The 16,114-nt window shown below is 39.7% G+C and overlaps 1 protein-coding gene across 1 annotated transcript in view; it reads right to left on the bottom strand.

Annotated features, from left to right (window-relative positions):
- Positions 1–16,114, bottom strand: part of kpnb3 (karyopherin (importin) beta 3) — a 63,426-nt gene that overhangs the window by 23,157 nt on the left and 24,155 nt on the right. Inside the window, exons 8-15 of the mRNA XM_020519606.2 lie at positions 14,501–14,621; positions 10,983–11,070; positions 9,494–9,600; positions 6,068–6,192; positions 5,616–5,705; positions 5,150–5,323; positions 3,116–3,334; positions 1,723–1,806 (exon numbers count right to left, since the gene is read on the bottom strand). Coding sequence (XP_020375195.2) covers positions 1,723–1,806; positions 3,116–3,334; positions 5,150–5,323; positions 5,616–5,705; positions 6,068–6,192; positions 9,494–9,600; positions 10,983–11,070; positions 14,501–14,621 — 1,008 coding nt within the window. The remainder of the gene's footprint in view (positions 1–1,722; positions 1,807–3,115; positions 3,335–5,149; positions 5,324–5,615; positions 5,706–6,067; positions 6,193–9,493; positions 9,601–10,982; positions 11,071–14,500; positions 14,622–16,114) is intronic.

The raw sequence follows: 16,114 nt of genomic DNA, 5'->3' as shown, positions 1-16,114 counted from the left end.
TTAGATTTAAAAAAACACAAATATATATACAGTATGTATACATAAATACATGTTGTTAAATCTTTTAGCTTGGAATCAAATGACATTTTTTGTTAATTATATATAAATCTCCCATACTACACTTTAAAAATCCATTTACCAAAGTAAAGAGTTAAATGCATACCTTATGTAAAATGATGCAACATTAATACTGATTTTCTAGGAATTATTATTTCTGCAACTAGGAAACAATTTGTAAAACAGCTTCCTGAAAACGTCTACAAAAATTGAATGTAGGATCTTGACTATCATCGAGGTAAATAGTTTGCAGAATTTCCACCTCTATTCTGTTTCTCTATATATAAACACCTGAGTCACCCTGACTGCCTCCCCTTTACAAAAAAAATCTTCTTGTGCCTCTGAAGAGATGTACTGCGTCCTGCCCTTTCCTGTCAGCATGTTGAATATTGAGGTGTTGTGAATTCCAAAACCTTGGTCAGCAATGCATAAAGTTACACAATGCATAAAAGACTTATCTACATAATCATAAATGGGTGAACTTCTGCTCAGCTTTGGCACTGCTCTACCTCCATCCATCATTTAGGCCCTGCCCTACTCACCCCTCCATGATCATTTTCTGTTACCCCATGTGTTCCCAGATGATAGACTGGGCTCCAATAGGTATTCACCTTGCTGAGTAACCCACCACCACAACCTTCTCTGACACTGTGCCCCAGAATAACTCCCCAAAGTTATCAACTCAATTTCCAGGCTTCCAACTTTGCTGCTCCTCTAACCACAGATTTTTAGCCACGGGAAGAGCAGCAAGTTCGGAGGCGGGTAAATTAAAGATTGATGCAACTGGAACAGCTGCATGGAAGATACAGAACCTGAATGGAGAAGCAGCTCTCAGCACTCTCCCTCTATTGCACATACAGGAGAAATGATCAAGATAGCAAAGGAGACTCAATAACAACTTTTAAAAAGGAGTTGCATAATTACTAGAAAAGGAAAGACTGTGGGGATTCAACGGCACTAACTTGATAGCTCTTTCACAGGGATGGCACAATGAGCCAACAGATTCTTGCGGCACAGATAGTGACCAATGAACACATTCTGTTCCAGAGAACAAAGTTTTAAAAGGACAACCATTCTATATGCAATTTCCTCACACGCTCGGATATTTAAATACTCTTGGTCAAGCAGCTATTGCTCAATTGATTTATTCACATAACAAGCCAATTTTGAAGCAGCAGCATAGGTTACAACATCTCCCTTAACTATACCCTTATCAAAGATCACATACACATATACTGACAGCTATTTTAAAGAGGTGCCTTTGAGGAGCTGCACTGCATCCTGCCCGTTCCTGTCAGCATGGTGAATATCGAATGGTTATGAATTCCAAAGATGTAGTCAGCGATGCATAAAGTTACACAATGTATAAAAGACTTACCTACAATAATCATAAATGGGGTGAACTAACTTTAACATTCTATATTATAACAGGTATTTTAATTAATGGGAATCAGCAGTAGACAACACCTGGTTTTGTCCTTTTGCTGCGTCCAACAGCTGTCACTGGCTGAGACAAACACAGACAAAGCATTTTGCTTTTGGACTATATACAATATATACCAGAATATACACAATCGAAAGTAATTTGCTACTCTTGCAGATGGACAATGAGCACTCAAATGTCATAGTCTCATTGTCAAAGGGTCGTAAAGCAAACCACCATACCTGTGGGTCGTCATCCTCCAATTCACTGGAATCCGTTTGGGTTTTTAGGAGCAACTGCATCACATCCGAGGCATCTTGCATAAACTACAACACAAACTTGTATTAATGGAATGACAATTCTGTTGGAAGCCCTTCCTCAGTGAAGCTCGAAACCAGAGGTAACCTGCCCTCCTTTTACAGAAGAGAGGTGGTGAGCAGCTTTAATAGGGGCAAAACAGCTGGATTGACTCTGGAATTCACAAGGATTATAAAAAACAAATTTCTCCAAATGGATCAAGGCAACAGGTGGGAGTCACTATTAGGGTTTCAGGAATGTAGAAAGAAATTGGGGTTTGGATATGGTCAGATTGTTAATTATTTATTGGAACTGAGAGTCAGTTCAATATTGATTGTCCGTCTCTAATTGCCCTTATGAACATGATAATTAGTCCATGCAGGTTATATCTTTCCCCAGTGGATTTGATACAACTGGGTGGTTTGCTAGGTCATTTCAGAGGGCTGTTAAGAGTAAACCACGTTGCTGTGGGTCTGCAAGTCACATGTACAGGTAGTTCTATACACGTGTTTTGTTAACACAAATTGGCTATAATGCAATTTAAGAATAGTGGACACTTTTTGGATAACGCGAACTTTCTGCTGTACAGATATAGTGATTTCCCCATAAAGCGATTTTCTATAGCACGTGGTCACATGAGAATGCAACTATTGCGTTATAGGAGAACGACCTGTACGCCAGACCAAGTAAAGACAGCATATTTCCGTCCCTGAACGACATTAGTGAACCAGATGGATTTTTACGAAGACCCAATAGTTTCATGGTCACCATGAGAAACAAAGTTTCATTCTAGTTATATTTAATTCACTGTTGTATAGAACGTTGGTGAGGCCTCTTCTGGAGTGCTGTGTGAAATTCTGCTCGTCATTATATGAAGGATATTATTAAACTGGAGATGGCTCAGAAAAGATTTACTAGAACATTCATGGGAGGGGTGGATTAGAGAGAGAGTTTGGAAAGGCTGGGACTATTTTCACTAGGGAGTAAGGGGTTGAGGGGTGAACCTTATTAAGGTTTATAAAGTCAGGAGGGGCATGGATATGGTGAATGACAACAGTAATTCCCTAGGCCGGGGAGTTCAAAACTAGGGGGCATATTTTTAAGAATGAACTGCCAGAGAAAGTGGTGGGTGCAGGTACAGTCACAATGTTTAAAAAACATTTGAATACGTTCATGAATAGGAAAGGTTTGGAGGGATATGGGCCATACAAAGGCAAGTTTGTTAGTGTGGACAGCATGGACTGGTTGGACCAAAGGGTCTGTTTCAATGTTGTATGAATCTATAACAACTATACTGAATCAGGAACAGTTTTGAAACTTTTAATGAGCTGGAGTTACCTTATCTTTACCAACAGCGAGGCCTATAAGGCTAATGCACTCAATAGTTTTCCCTCTCAGGAGCCGAAGCTCTTTCTGTACTCCATTTTCAACAATGTGCTTCAACGATGGCATGAACAAGTCGTAGTATGGGACAAATTTCTCCTCTGCAGTGTCAGCCACAGAAGCAATGGATGTCACAACTTGCTCCAATACCAGCTTAGTACCTTTCTGAACAAGCTTTGGGGAGAATAGGGAGTGGGAGGAATAAATTAAATAAAAGGTAGATAAATAAGTAAGTAAATAGACAAATTAAAGTGCTAGAGAAAAAAAGTCCCAGGGAAACTAATGGGGCTAAATACCAAAGAGTCATCTGACCTGATGGGTTGCATTCTAGGATACCAAAGGAAGTAGCTAACGAGATAGCAGATACACTGGTGGTAATCTTCAAAGAAACCTTCAACTCTGGACTGCCCTCGCTCAATTAGGATTGGGCAATAATGCTAGCCACCAACACCCATATCCCACGAATGAGGAAACATCAGTACAAAAAATAGAAGCTGTGCTTCAATTATATGTTGGTCTCCTTATCTAAGGAAGATATAAATACACTGCAAACAGTTTGGAGAATGTTTACAAGATGAGTATATGGAATGGATTGATTGTCTTATGGAGGAAAGGTTGAGCAGGCTAGGCTTGCATTCACTGGAGTTTAGAAGAATAAGAGGCAAACTGATTGAAACACAAGACCCGGAGAGGTTCTGGTGGATATAGAAAGGATATTTCCTATTCTGAGATAGAATTAGAACTAGGGGTCACTGCATAAAAGTGCAGGGTCACTCATTTAAGACAGGCATAAAGATATTATTTTCTCATTAAATCTAGAGTCTTTGGTACTCCCTTCCTCAAAAGCGGTGCAAGCAGGGTCATTGTACATTTTTAAGGATAGATAAATAGATTCTTGAGCAACAGGTGGGTGAAAGGTAATCAGGGTTAGGTGGGCATATGGATCAGCCACGATCTACTAAATGGCAGAACAGACTTCAGTAGCCTAAATGGCCTACTCCTGCTCCTAATTCATGCATTCATCACCACACATGCTCATGCACCTGTCTTCACAACTTGTAGTATGCACCAGTTAACTATGCTCCAATATCAATTAGCCAAATTTGTACTGTGCCCCCCTCCAAGGGCAATTTACCCCCTTCCTCCATGGTGCTTTGCAATAAAACTGAGCTCAATTTTCCATGTGAGTCTAATCCAGTTTCTGTTATTGAACGCAACTTCACCCCTTTAGCATTCTAATCTTATTGAGATTTAGTCCAATGCTCTATTTTCCTCTTTGATTAATTCTGTATCTGTGCACTAGCTTTTCATGATTTTGCATCTCAACACCAGAATCCCTTTAGTCCTTGACTCCTGCCCATTAAGAATTCAGAATTTGTCTTTCTCGGATTGCCTCACAATCCCTTACAATGAAATCCATCTGCCATACTTTGGCTATTCATTTAAGCTTCGCTCCTTTGCAATCTCCAGTTTCCACATGTACAACCTAGCAGCACCTGCAAACTTGGATATACATCTCATGCAAGCAATTAATAGTGAAAGAATGCAAGGAATAGGAGTAGGCCATTTGTCCCTCTGAGCATGCGCAGACAGTAAAGATAGTGACTGATCCAACTGGCTTTTATTCCACTTTCCTGCCCTGCCCATAATCTTTGAATCCCATGTCAATCAAAAATCTGTCTCACTCAGTCCTGAATACATTCAATGACACAGCCTCCACCAATGGGGAACTGATAAATATATTATGAAGAGTTCAGGCCCCAATACAGATCCCCAAGGAACATCATTTAACCACATTCTGTCAAAGACATTACCCTACATCAATGATCAACCTTATTATTTTAACTAACTCAAATTTTGATTGCATTCCACTGCAAGTCAGGTCAATGTTTACGAAGGTATGATGTTTTACAATAAAGTTTTATCAATTTTTACAAAGACAGAAGTGAACTAACTAAAAATGGGTATTTAAGTACCAAAATTACTTACCTCCTGCAATTTAGCTACCATGATAACATGTAGGTGATTTACTAGATTATCAAGATATGGGAGTAGCAGCGACTTGGGGCAATCTTCAGTGAAATTAATGAGAGCAGCAGCAGCGTGAGCTTGAACTCGTGGATTCGCCTGATCTTCCATCGTCTGCAAGAGTGCTGAAATGACCTATTTGAAACAAAAATAAATACTGCCATCTGAACATGTATCTTTTACATTCCAATTACTTCTCCAAATTCCTGAGAACAGCCAGACAGAATGAAAATCAATTATAATATTCTGCTGTAACTTCAAAATCTGAAAAAAGAACTGAACAGACTGAAGGCAAAAAGAGTCAAATTGTCAGCTGTGTTTATGTTAGCACAAAGAATTTACAATTTAACGTAAAAGTATAAAGTTTTATCATTGCTTTACAAAGATGAATAGTCAGAGATTTCATGTCCCAAGAGATAATGCTTACTTTATCATGAAACTTCCTTTGAAAAGTTGGTGCAAAGTCAGTCGCCATTTGGCCTATTGCATTGCAAGCTGCATATCTTACTCTTGGGTGCTGAAATGAAAGCAAAAGGAAATCATATTTCAAATTCAGTAATATTCCTGCAGCCCAACATAAAAAATGGACAGGTTTCAATATGTAGAGTATCCAAAGTTAACCACATAAAACCATTGCCTCAATACACAACTGAGTTATTAGTTAGATATATTGAACACTGCTTGAGGTAGGCAGTGCCTTTTTCATTTCTACCAAGTAAAGATGTTTGAAAATCAACCTTCCTCAGCTAAATTTTAGTCACCAGAGGAATCTAATACATACTGGATCACAGGAAGCAAAATCTGATCTCTCAGCGAAATAGCTAGCCTTCATGCGCAAGCATTCATCACTGGGAACGAAGAAGGATTTATTTCACTTACTGGATCTTGAAGAAACAGCAAAACAAAATTCACAATCTCATTCAGAATCCCCTCCATTTGCTGATGACAACCTTCCCCGATAGCAGACAAGGCCATCAGACCCGCATGTCTATATTTCCAATCAGCTGCAAGGAAACATCACAATCTATATTCAAATACATAATTACAGTAACTTTGTCATATAAAGTATTAAGACACTCCACAGGAGTGCAGTCAAAGAAAAACTGAGCAGACTAAAGTCAGTATTTAGAGAATTGACTATAAACATGGGTCAAAATTTTGGTGCAAGGTTCATTTTAAAACGAGTTGAGAGATGGAGAAGTTTAAAGGGGGAATTTCAGAGTTTAGGGCCTTCATAAATGGAGACGTGGCCAAAGATAATAAAAATACTTTTTGGGGAGCTGGTGGCATAACATTAAGATCACTGGACTAGTAATCTGGAACCCCAGCTAATGTTATGGGGATAAAACAAAGAACTTCAAATGCCGCAAACAAAAAACAGAAATTGCTGAAGAAACTCCACAGGTCTGGCTGCAGCTGGTGAGAAAGCAGAATTAACATCGAGCCCAGTGAACCCTCTTCAGAACAGATAGTAGCTAGGAAAAGGTGGTATTTATGCTGAACATCACATTGGGGGAGGGGGAGATCAAAAGTAGGTAAAAATGGGTTGGCTGTGCTGAAAGCAACCCATGTCATGACACAGTCTAGAGTGCGGAAGGAACATGGAAGATGGTACTCAGGTTCTAAAATATTGAACACAATATTAAGTCCAGAAGACTGCAGGGTCTCCACACAGAAGCAGATGCTGTTCTTCCAGCTTGCACTGAGCCTTGCAGCAGCACTGCATCAGGCCCCAAAATAGAAATGTTGACCAGGGAACATGTTGGTGTGTCGAACTGGCAAGCAACTGGCAGTTAGGGGTCATTTTTGCAGACAGAACATAGGCGTTCCAGAAAGAGATCATCCAGTATGCATTTCCTCTCCCTTGTGTACAGGAGACTGCATTGCAAACAGCAACTACAGTAGACTAGGAGAATCGCTGTGTCAGCGATGGTCCCCATTATCAGCTTTTCTTCTTCCCGAACATACTATTATCCATCCATTTGTCTCCCTAATGCAACCTGTCTTTAGAATATATAACACCTTTTCCTAGCTATTATCAGTTCCGAAGAAGGGTCACTGGGCTGCAAATGTTAACTCTGCTTTCTCTCCACAGGTGCTGCAAATCTGTTGAGTTTCTCCAGCAATATCTGTTTTTGTTAATGCTATGGGGACATGGGTACAAATCTCATCATGGCAGATGGTGTAATACAAATTCAGTGTGAGAATAGAATTTAAAAAGGCTAGTCTAATGGCAACCATGTAACCGTTGTAAAATCTCAAAAATCCATGTGGTTCATTAATATTCTTTAGGGAAGGACATATTTAACTGCTCTGGCCTGCATGTGACTCCAGATCAACAGCAATGTGGTTAACTGTTCTCCTGGCAATGAGGGACGGACAACAAATGTTGGTCTGGACTATCAACACCCAAATCCCATTAACGAGTAGAAAAAGTCATTGTTATAATAGAAAGCTAATCCACGCCAAGTGAAAGGACACTAATGGCCTGACCCTTTATTTTAGTCATGTGGTCTGTTGTACAAATGCTGTCTGGTCTTCCAAGTGGACCCTTGACAAAACTAGATTAGTGCTAAAACCATCTGAAGTTAGGCCTTGAACTGCGACAGATGGCAACTTGTTGACAAATGGGATATTTCAGTCTTCTAAGATGCACAAATGATTCAGTTAAGGGTTGAACTCTGCAGATAAACGAGGGTGGGGAAAAAGGATCAGCGGCAGAGCAACTGTCCCACAAGCAACACTGTTTCCAACTGATGGATTACTCAAGAGTTACAGCAGCTTTTATAAGCCTATGGAGGCTAAAACAACAGGACAATAATTTGGAGGGCGAGAAATCACGAGACTCTGGCGTGAACAAGGGCAAGTTAACTACAGGTACAGCATACGGAGTGAAAAAGTTTGCATGAGGCTGGGGAAGAATTAGCATGCAGTAACTTGTTTTCTCTGAGCTAAGAGAAGGGAGGGTTTGGAAGTTAAGCCTGCTTGAATAGTCAATAATAGCCTTGTTAGTTCTCATAGAACAAATACAACTAGTGCACACTTTCAGAACCCTTATTTTCCTACCAGTTAGAAAACATACTGTGCGCCCCTGCCAAAACAAATGATACAGCACAAGAGACAACAGAGACTTATTTTCCCATGACTCTTCCAAAGTGTTACTAGAATTTTTCATTTTTTGATATAATCCTGCAATGCAAAACCATCCTTGCATTTCATAGTCACTACTCTATTTCCAGTTCTAAAAAAATGGATATTTGGACTTGCATGAAAATCCAACGGAACAAAGATGACGATTTTCACTCATTCATGTTGGGTTTTGTTGTTTTTTTGTTAATAGAGTGTGAACATACAGTAATCAATTTACGTTTGTTACTAATTATAGGAGCCAAATATAAATAGAATTAGAAAAGTTAATGCTGATTATCTCCAAATAAGACTAACTTGTGACAGGATTATTTAAAAAATTCTGAAGTTAAAACAATATTCCACTAATTCTACTCATTTAATGAGGGGGTATGTGATATAATCTAAACACTATAGCCACCATACTGGCAGTCTGCATTCAAACTGACATAACATTCTATTGAAGCCCTTCAGTCTCGATTGTAAAATGATACCAGACTTCAATTTGGCATCCAGCATCCCTCCTCAAAGAACACGAACATAAATAGTTTTATTTTTAAAATGTTCAGACTGCCAAGAACCATAGATATCTGGACAAAAAGCATCAGTGAAACATTTTTTTAAAAAGGTATTAGGGGAATATTGCTCCTCTTGACCTCAACTCTACCTTCCAAGGTGGTAGAGATCGCAGATTTGGATTCTCTATGATGCAGATTGTTGTCACTATGTTGGTGGTGCAGTGAATGGGGTTTTGATCAAGCCTTTTATGGCACCGTTGCTAAGAAAAGGATAGGCAACAACTAAAATATTTTAAAAGTGCTTGAAAAATTCAGCAGGTTAGCTCTTCTGAAAGGTCACAACCTGAAACTTGAAACACGTCTCTCTCTACATGCTGTCCAACCTGCTTTGCTTTTCTTGCATTTTTTGTGTTTCAGATTTCAATAACCACAATATTTTGCTTTTATACAGGCAAACACTTAGTCTAGCTCGGAAACCAACTTTCAAGAGGGCTCAGTGTGGACAATCGTCTTTATTCAGCAATGTTTGCTTTCCCTTTGAGGCAGTGCCTTGTGAACGTGTTAGAAGTAACATGATTTTAATGGAAGAAAATAAGCTAAGCCTCAATAGGGCAACATTTTTACATTATGCAATTGAAACCTCAGAATGCAGCATACTCACGGTTTTGCAACATTTGCATGATGTGTTCTTTTATCAGTGGAAGCACTACTTTACCACCGAGACCACAGGCTATTCTGTCCAGTGCACTTTCACCAGCAACAGCATTGCTATGTTAAAACAAAAAGGGAGAACAAGTTTGCTGCCAATTTCAAGCAAAGTTGTTAAAATAATGAACTTCATGCAATCTTTTGTTAAGTATTTGAACGACAATAACCAACTGAAGTCAAACAAATGATGAACGGTCAAAGAGTTAAATTTCAAGAAATGTCTCATCCAGGGCAGGAAAAGGAGAAAGGGAGAACAAGGAAACAAGAGAATTCCAGAGCTTAGAGCCTTTTGCAGCAGAAAGCTCAGCTGCTGATAGTGGAGTAATTAAAAATCAGGGTGAGCAGCAGGCCAGATTGGAGAAGCACAGATCTCAGACTCATCGGAGCTTTCAGAGTTCGGGGTGGATGTGGCCAAGGAGAGACTTGAAAGTATGGAAGAGAATTTCAAAACTTGCATATTGCTGCACTGGAAGCTGAAGTATGTCAGTGACCATAAATGGGTGAACAGAACTTGGAGAGTTTAGGTATAGGCAGCAAAATTTTGAGTAACTCAGAAGGTGTGGAGAGCTCAAATGTTAAGATATTTAAAAATGCTGATTTGCCAATAATTTCTAATTTCATACTACACTTGATTTATCCATGGTAAATGAGCTGATATACAATTCTAGTAAACAAAGCAGCACCAAGATGAAACAGGACACAGACCGTAACACAGATTTTTTTGGATTAAGACTGAAAGAACTGCAGAAGTTACTGGAAAAGTTCAGCAGGTTTAGCAGCATCTGTGAAGAAAAACCAGGGTTAACAGAGCTCAGTTATGAGGAAGGGTCACTCGATCCAAAATGTTAACTGATTTCTTTCCACAAATGCTGTCAGATCTGTTGGGTTTTCCAGTAATTGCTCTTTTGTTAGATTTTTTGGGGATGGGCTGGAATCCACCAGGCTGCACTTGTGTGTTTTATGACAACCACTTAAGGAGGGTGTGTGTGTTCGGGGCCAGTTAACTATCCCACTTATCTGCCATGAAGTGTTTGAACTTGGACAGGAAGCAATGCCTTTTATGAATAAGATGAGTGTGCAGCACAGTAACGATTAAACTTGTGGATCTCGTCAACTGGTAACAGCAATATAGTCGGCCATCAAGCATAATAGCTTCAACAATCTTTGCTCTTCTTTTTCGATGGATAATTTTTTCATCCTGGAAGATATTTGCTGCAAAGCAATCCATTTATCATGAAATATTAAAACATAATAACATCAAGAAACAACAATATTGGCACTAACCTGACCAGTACAAATAATTAACTGATCAGATTTTAAGGTAATGTTGAGGACAAATTGTCAGAAAATTCATTCAAAATTACAAAACAGATTCCTTGGTATAATGCTGATTTTACCAACACTACTTGTCAATAAGCTTGTTTTCATTAAATGCAAATTACCTGTCAAAGTCATCATCTTCAAGTTCATCTGAATTTGACCAGTTTTCATCATTCTCTAAATCCACCATCATTGCCAGCATCTGTGGAACTGAATGAAGATATTTTTTAAGAGAAAAATACAGTAATTGTTAATGTTCACTTTTACAAATTAACACCTTTTTTTAAGTAGGCAAGGAAAAATTAGACTGCAGCACATGCTTTAAAAGATGCTCATTACCAGTCTTGCAAGTCTACATGTCAAGCTATAGCTTCGTTGGCAGAACACATTCCTCTGAATCAGAAGACTGCCTGATTCAAGTCCCATTACTGAGCCCAAGCACAAAACTCAAGTCAGAGACTTCAGTGAAATGCAGAGGGGGTGGGGCAATATTGAAGACACTATCTTTCAAGCCGCATCCACTCGCTCAAGTGGACATAAAACATCTTCAAAATAAGAAGAGCAGGGGAATTGCCCTGGTGTCATGGTCTATGTTTTCCTCAATGTCACAAAGAAACAAATTATCTGGTCAACCTCCATTGTTAATTGAAGGAGTATGCAGAGCTCATACTGGCTGAAACTTTTCTAGCATTATGGCAGTGATACCACTTCATAAAAAGGGAAAATACTTTGAGATGCCCACTTGTCACTGAAAGCACTCTGAAAAACTAAAGCCTTTGTGTCCGTTACATCTCATTGGGTCTGCATGCTAAGAATCAAAGCCTACTGCTCCCGGAGTCCTCACAGAAGTTAAAAGTTTTATAAAAGAACAAAGTTTCCCAATTTACCTGTCTTTTAGACCTATGTCAACAGAAAGCATGCACAAGATTTCTGTACTTAACAAGGATTATTACTAATCACTGATAAATAGGTTCTAGCTAATAATAAGCAGTCATGAACCGTTGACATATCACCCTCCCAGTTAAAACTCTACCCCACCTATAAGCCACCCAATACACCCACACACACACCACACCACTCAGACATAGTCAGGCACAAAAAAAAAAAAAAACGGGTGTCAAGGGCAGACAGAAAGACTGGGAAGGCAGTTCAATGGTCCCTGTACACAGGGATTGTTGAGATGATTGTTTTGGCTTGTCAGGATGTACTGATCTTTGATCTTCTTACTCCAGGAACTTTCACTTGCCTGTAGGAGGCACAGGGCTATTGGTTCACACTTGTGTTTCTGACTTATTAAGCCACAGCTTACAGCAAATGAGGGGGAGAAAACTGGCTTTTTTCAGAAACAAAAACATATTGCTGGAAGAGCTCAGTAAGTCTGGCAGCACCTGTGGAGAGAAATCAGTTAACGTTTTGAGTCCACTGACCGGTCCTCAGAACTGATGGCAGCTAGGAAAAAGTTGGTTTATATGAGAAGATAGGGTGGTGGGGAGCCGGTAAAGAGTAAACAATAGGTGGAGATAGAGTCCAAAGAGAGAGAAAAACAGCTGGACAGACAAAGGAAAGGAAAATGGTCAGCCTAAGAAAATGACTAGCTACTAATGGGGACTATTAGTGGCTAACAATGGATTGTGTATAATAGCAGACCATGTGATAACAACACCTGGTGTCGGGGGCTTGGGGTAAGGACATGAGAAAAGGTGCCTCAAACCCTAAAACTGTTGAACTCAATATTAAGTCCAGAAGGTTGTAGAGTTTCAAGTGGAAAGTGAAATGCTGTTCTTCTAGCTTGCATTCATCTTTGCCGGAGCACAGCAGCAAGCCTGAGTCAGAGACATTGGCCAGCAAACAGGGTGGTGTTGAAGTGGTAGGCAACTGGAAGCTCAGGGTCTTTAAGAGTCACAGAGATATACAGCACAGTAAGAGACCCTTCAGTCCAACTCATCCATACCGACCAGATATCCTATATAAATCTAGTCTCTTTGCCAGCATTTGGCCCATATCCCCCTAAACCTTTCCTATTCATATACCCATCCAGATGCCTTTCAAATGTTGTAATCTTACCAGTCTCCACCAGTTCCTCTGGCAGCTCATTCCATACACACACCACCCTCAGTGTGAAAACGTTACCCCTTAGATCCATTTTATATCTTTCCCCTCTCACTTTAAACCTATACCCTCTAGTTTGGTGTCCCCCACCCTGGGCAAAAGACCTTGCCTATTTACCCTATCCATGCCTCTCATGATTTTATAAACTTCTGTAAAATCAGCCCTCAGCCTCCAACACTCCAGGGAAAATAGTCCCAGCCTATTCAGCCTCTCCCTATAGCTCAAACCCTCTGACCTCAGCAATATTCTTCAATCTTTTCTGAACCCTTTCTAGTTTCACAATATCCTTCCTATAGGAGGGAGACCAGAAACAGACCGTAGGTGTTTTGCAAAGTGGTCACCCAGTTTACACCTCGTTTCTCCAATGTAGAGTCAACCACATTGTGAGTAGCGAATGGTTTTGAGGTGGTTTTTGTTTTCCACTGCCTAGAAAAAAAGCAGCTCCTTCCCTGTTAGGTGTCCAATGGCTTCTGTCCAAGCAGTAACACTCAAGCTGTTCAGTGATCACTGTTGCTGACAAGCAGAGGCTTTTGTCATTGATAGCTGATCAGCACTCTCCAGACCAATCAGCTGCTCGTTGCTAGCCATATCATCATTGACACACACGACTCCAGTTCAACTTCAATGAGACCTTCCCCACTGCTTGAACAGACTGCAAAAAAACAACGATACAAAAAGTGCCAGGTAACATGCTTTTTAAAAGTGCAGCAATCCTGTGTTTTTAAAAGCAGTCTTTTGCCCACTTCAGTTCATAATCAAAAAACACAAAATTAAAAATATACAGCTACAACCAGGACTGCACTTGAAGAATTTCACATGACGTTAAAACAAACACATTGTTAAAATAAATCAGCTAAATCTAGATGTAGTTCATTCATACTGAATTGACATTCTGTAATTTTAGGCAAAGCATTGGTGTGGAAACTGTAGAAATACATCTAAAATTCAACACAATAAATTTCATATCAAATACCCAAAGTCTGACACTGAAGCATGTAAGAAAATACTTGGGAAGGTAACCAAAGATTCCTCAAAGGAACAGGTTCTTAAGGGTCACTTAACAGGCAGAGAAAGAGGTAGAGTTTCCGAAGGGGTACTCCAGAGCTTAAGCAAGGGAAATCATGAATTTGCAAGAGGCCAAAATTTGAGGGGTACAGAGATGTACAGAGATCCTGAGGAAAACAGGGTAGGAATAGGTCCCAGAGAGATTTTCCAACCATGCTGGAGTCACAAAGGGAGCAAACCAAGATCATTTAAGAAAGAACAGCACAAGGCAGGAGAAACCTTAGAGTATTGAGAGGGTTGTGGAATGTACTTCTAGGGTTAGAACAGGAAACAAAAATGTCAACCTTTAACACCAAACTGGATAGATGGTTGAAACAAGAACAGAGCAGGTCTGTTTTCTCCCCAGTGCATAAATGCTGTCATCAAATGGTTGGGCTGAATGGCCAGTTTCCATGTTGCAACGTCTAGATATACCACCTGGTACATGTATGAAACCCAAATCCAAGCAACGCTAACAGTTACTTACTAGCTTGTGATACAATATTGCTGTGTTTTCGTAGCATGGCAGAAGCTGTCTCAGACAAAGTCACAATCACTTCCAGTGCCAGCTGGCGCTGCATGTTTTGCAGTGTAGTATCTGCACAGAGCTATAGTGTAAAATAGGTAAACATTACCATAAAAACATTAGCAATAAGTATACTACTACTACATCAAGTACGACCAGTCAACATATCTAGATTAAAAGCTAACCAGAAACCAAATACTGCACACAGACAAGTTAACCTTTTGCAGACACTGACCACCCAATTTACAAGTGCTTTCCTCACTTCTACACTCCACAAACCAATTACACTCCCTTCAGATTCAACATCTATTTACCCAGTAGAATTAAAATTCTAAATGCTTCCATCACAGACCTGAAACAGTAACAGTTTTCTTTCCACAATTGCTGCTTGACTTGGTATATTTTCAGCATTTCTGCTTTTATTTCAGATTTCTAGCATCTGCAGTATTTTAAATTTGCAGTTGGAATCTAGTTGCACAACAAAATGTATTATATTGATAAGAAAATAAATACAAAAAAGCTATTGCGCATCTTCTGACTGCACTTTACAAACTTGTAATTGCTACCTCAGTGGTCAAATGGGATCACCTGCAAGTTCCCCTTCACCTCACTAACTCAAATTCTTTCACTATTACTGTGTCAACATCCCAGAATTCTCTTGCCAAGAGCATGGTGGGTATATTCACAATGCACAGACCGCAACAGTTCAATGTCAATTAGGGATGAGTAATAAATGCCAGCCTTGTCAGTGATGATTACATCTTTATTAAGTAATTTAGTGCATAATATTTAAACACATACAACCATCATGAATTGGTGTGAATTAGTTTTAGAATTAGTTCTAAAACATAAAACCCTCAAAAGTTTGATATTTCAATTTTAGGAGGCACAAATCTATAATTTGGAATGGCAACTGGAATGCTGCAGGAGTCCGTGTTGGGACCATGACTATTCAAGTTAACGTACATCGATCTGCACAAAAGGAATTGAGGTCACTGTTGTTAAGTTTGCAGATGACACAAAGATAAGCAGAGGGACAGTTGAGGAAGCAGGGAGGCTGCAGAAGGACTTGGACAGGATAGCAGAATGGGCAAAAACATGGCAGATGGAATACAAAATGGAAAAGTGCAAGGTTATGCATCTTGGTAGGAAGAATAGAGGCATAGAGTATTTTCTAAATGGGGACAGGCTTTGGAAATCTGAAGCACAGAGGGACTTGGGAATCCTAGTTCACTTTTCTCTTCAGGTTAACATGCAGGTTCAGTTGGCAGTTAGGAAGTCAAATGCAACGTTAGCATTCATTTCAAGACGGCTAGAATACAAGAGCAGAGAGGTACTGCTGAGGCTGTTTAAGGCTCTGGTCAGATCGCATTTAGAATATCGTGAACAGTTTTGGGCCTTGTATCTAAGGAAGGATGTGTTGGCATTGGAGGGGGTCCCACTGGAGGCTTACAAAAAGGATCCAAGGGGTGAAGGGCTTGTCATATTAGGAGCAGTTGAGGACTCTGGGTCTGTACTCAATAGGAGTTTAGAAGTATGAAGAAGGGGATCTCATTGAAAGAATACCGAGAGGCC

Source organism: Rhincodon typus, chromosome 6 (genome assembly GCF_021869965.1).
Source record: "Rhincodon typus isolate 14 chromosome 6, sRhiTyp1.1, whole genome shotgun sequence".
Taxonomy (NCBI): Eukaryota; Metazoa; Chordata; class Chondrichthyes; order Orectolobiformes; family Rhincodontidae; genus Rhincodon; species Rhincodon typus.
Note: the sequence above shows the minus strand (reverse complement) of the source record. Positions and strands in the feature narration are given on the sequence as shown.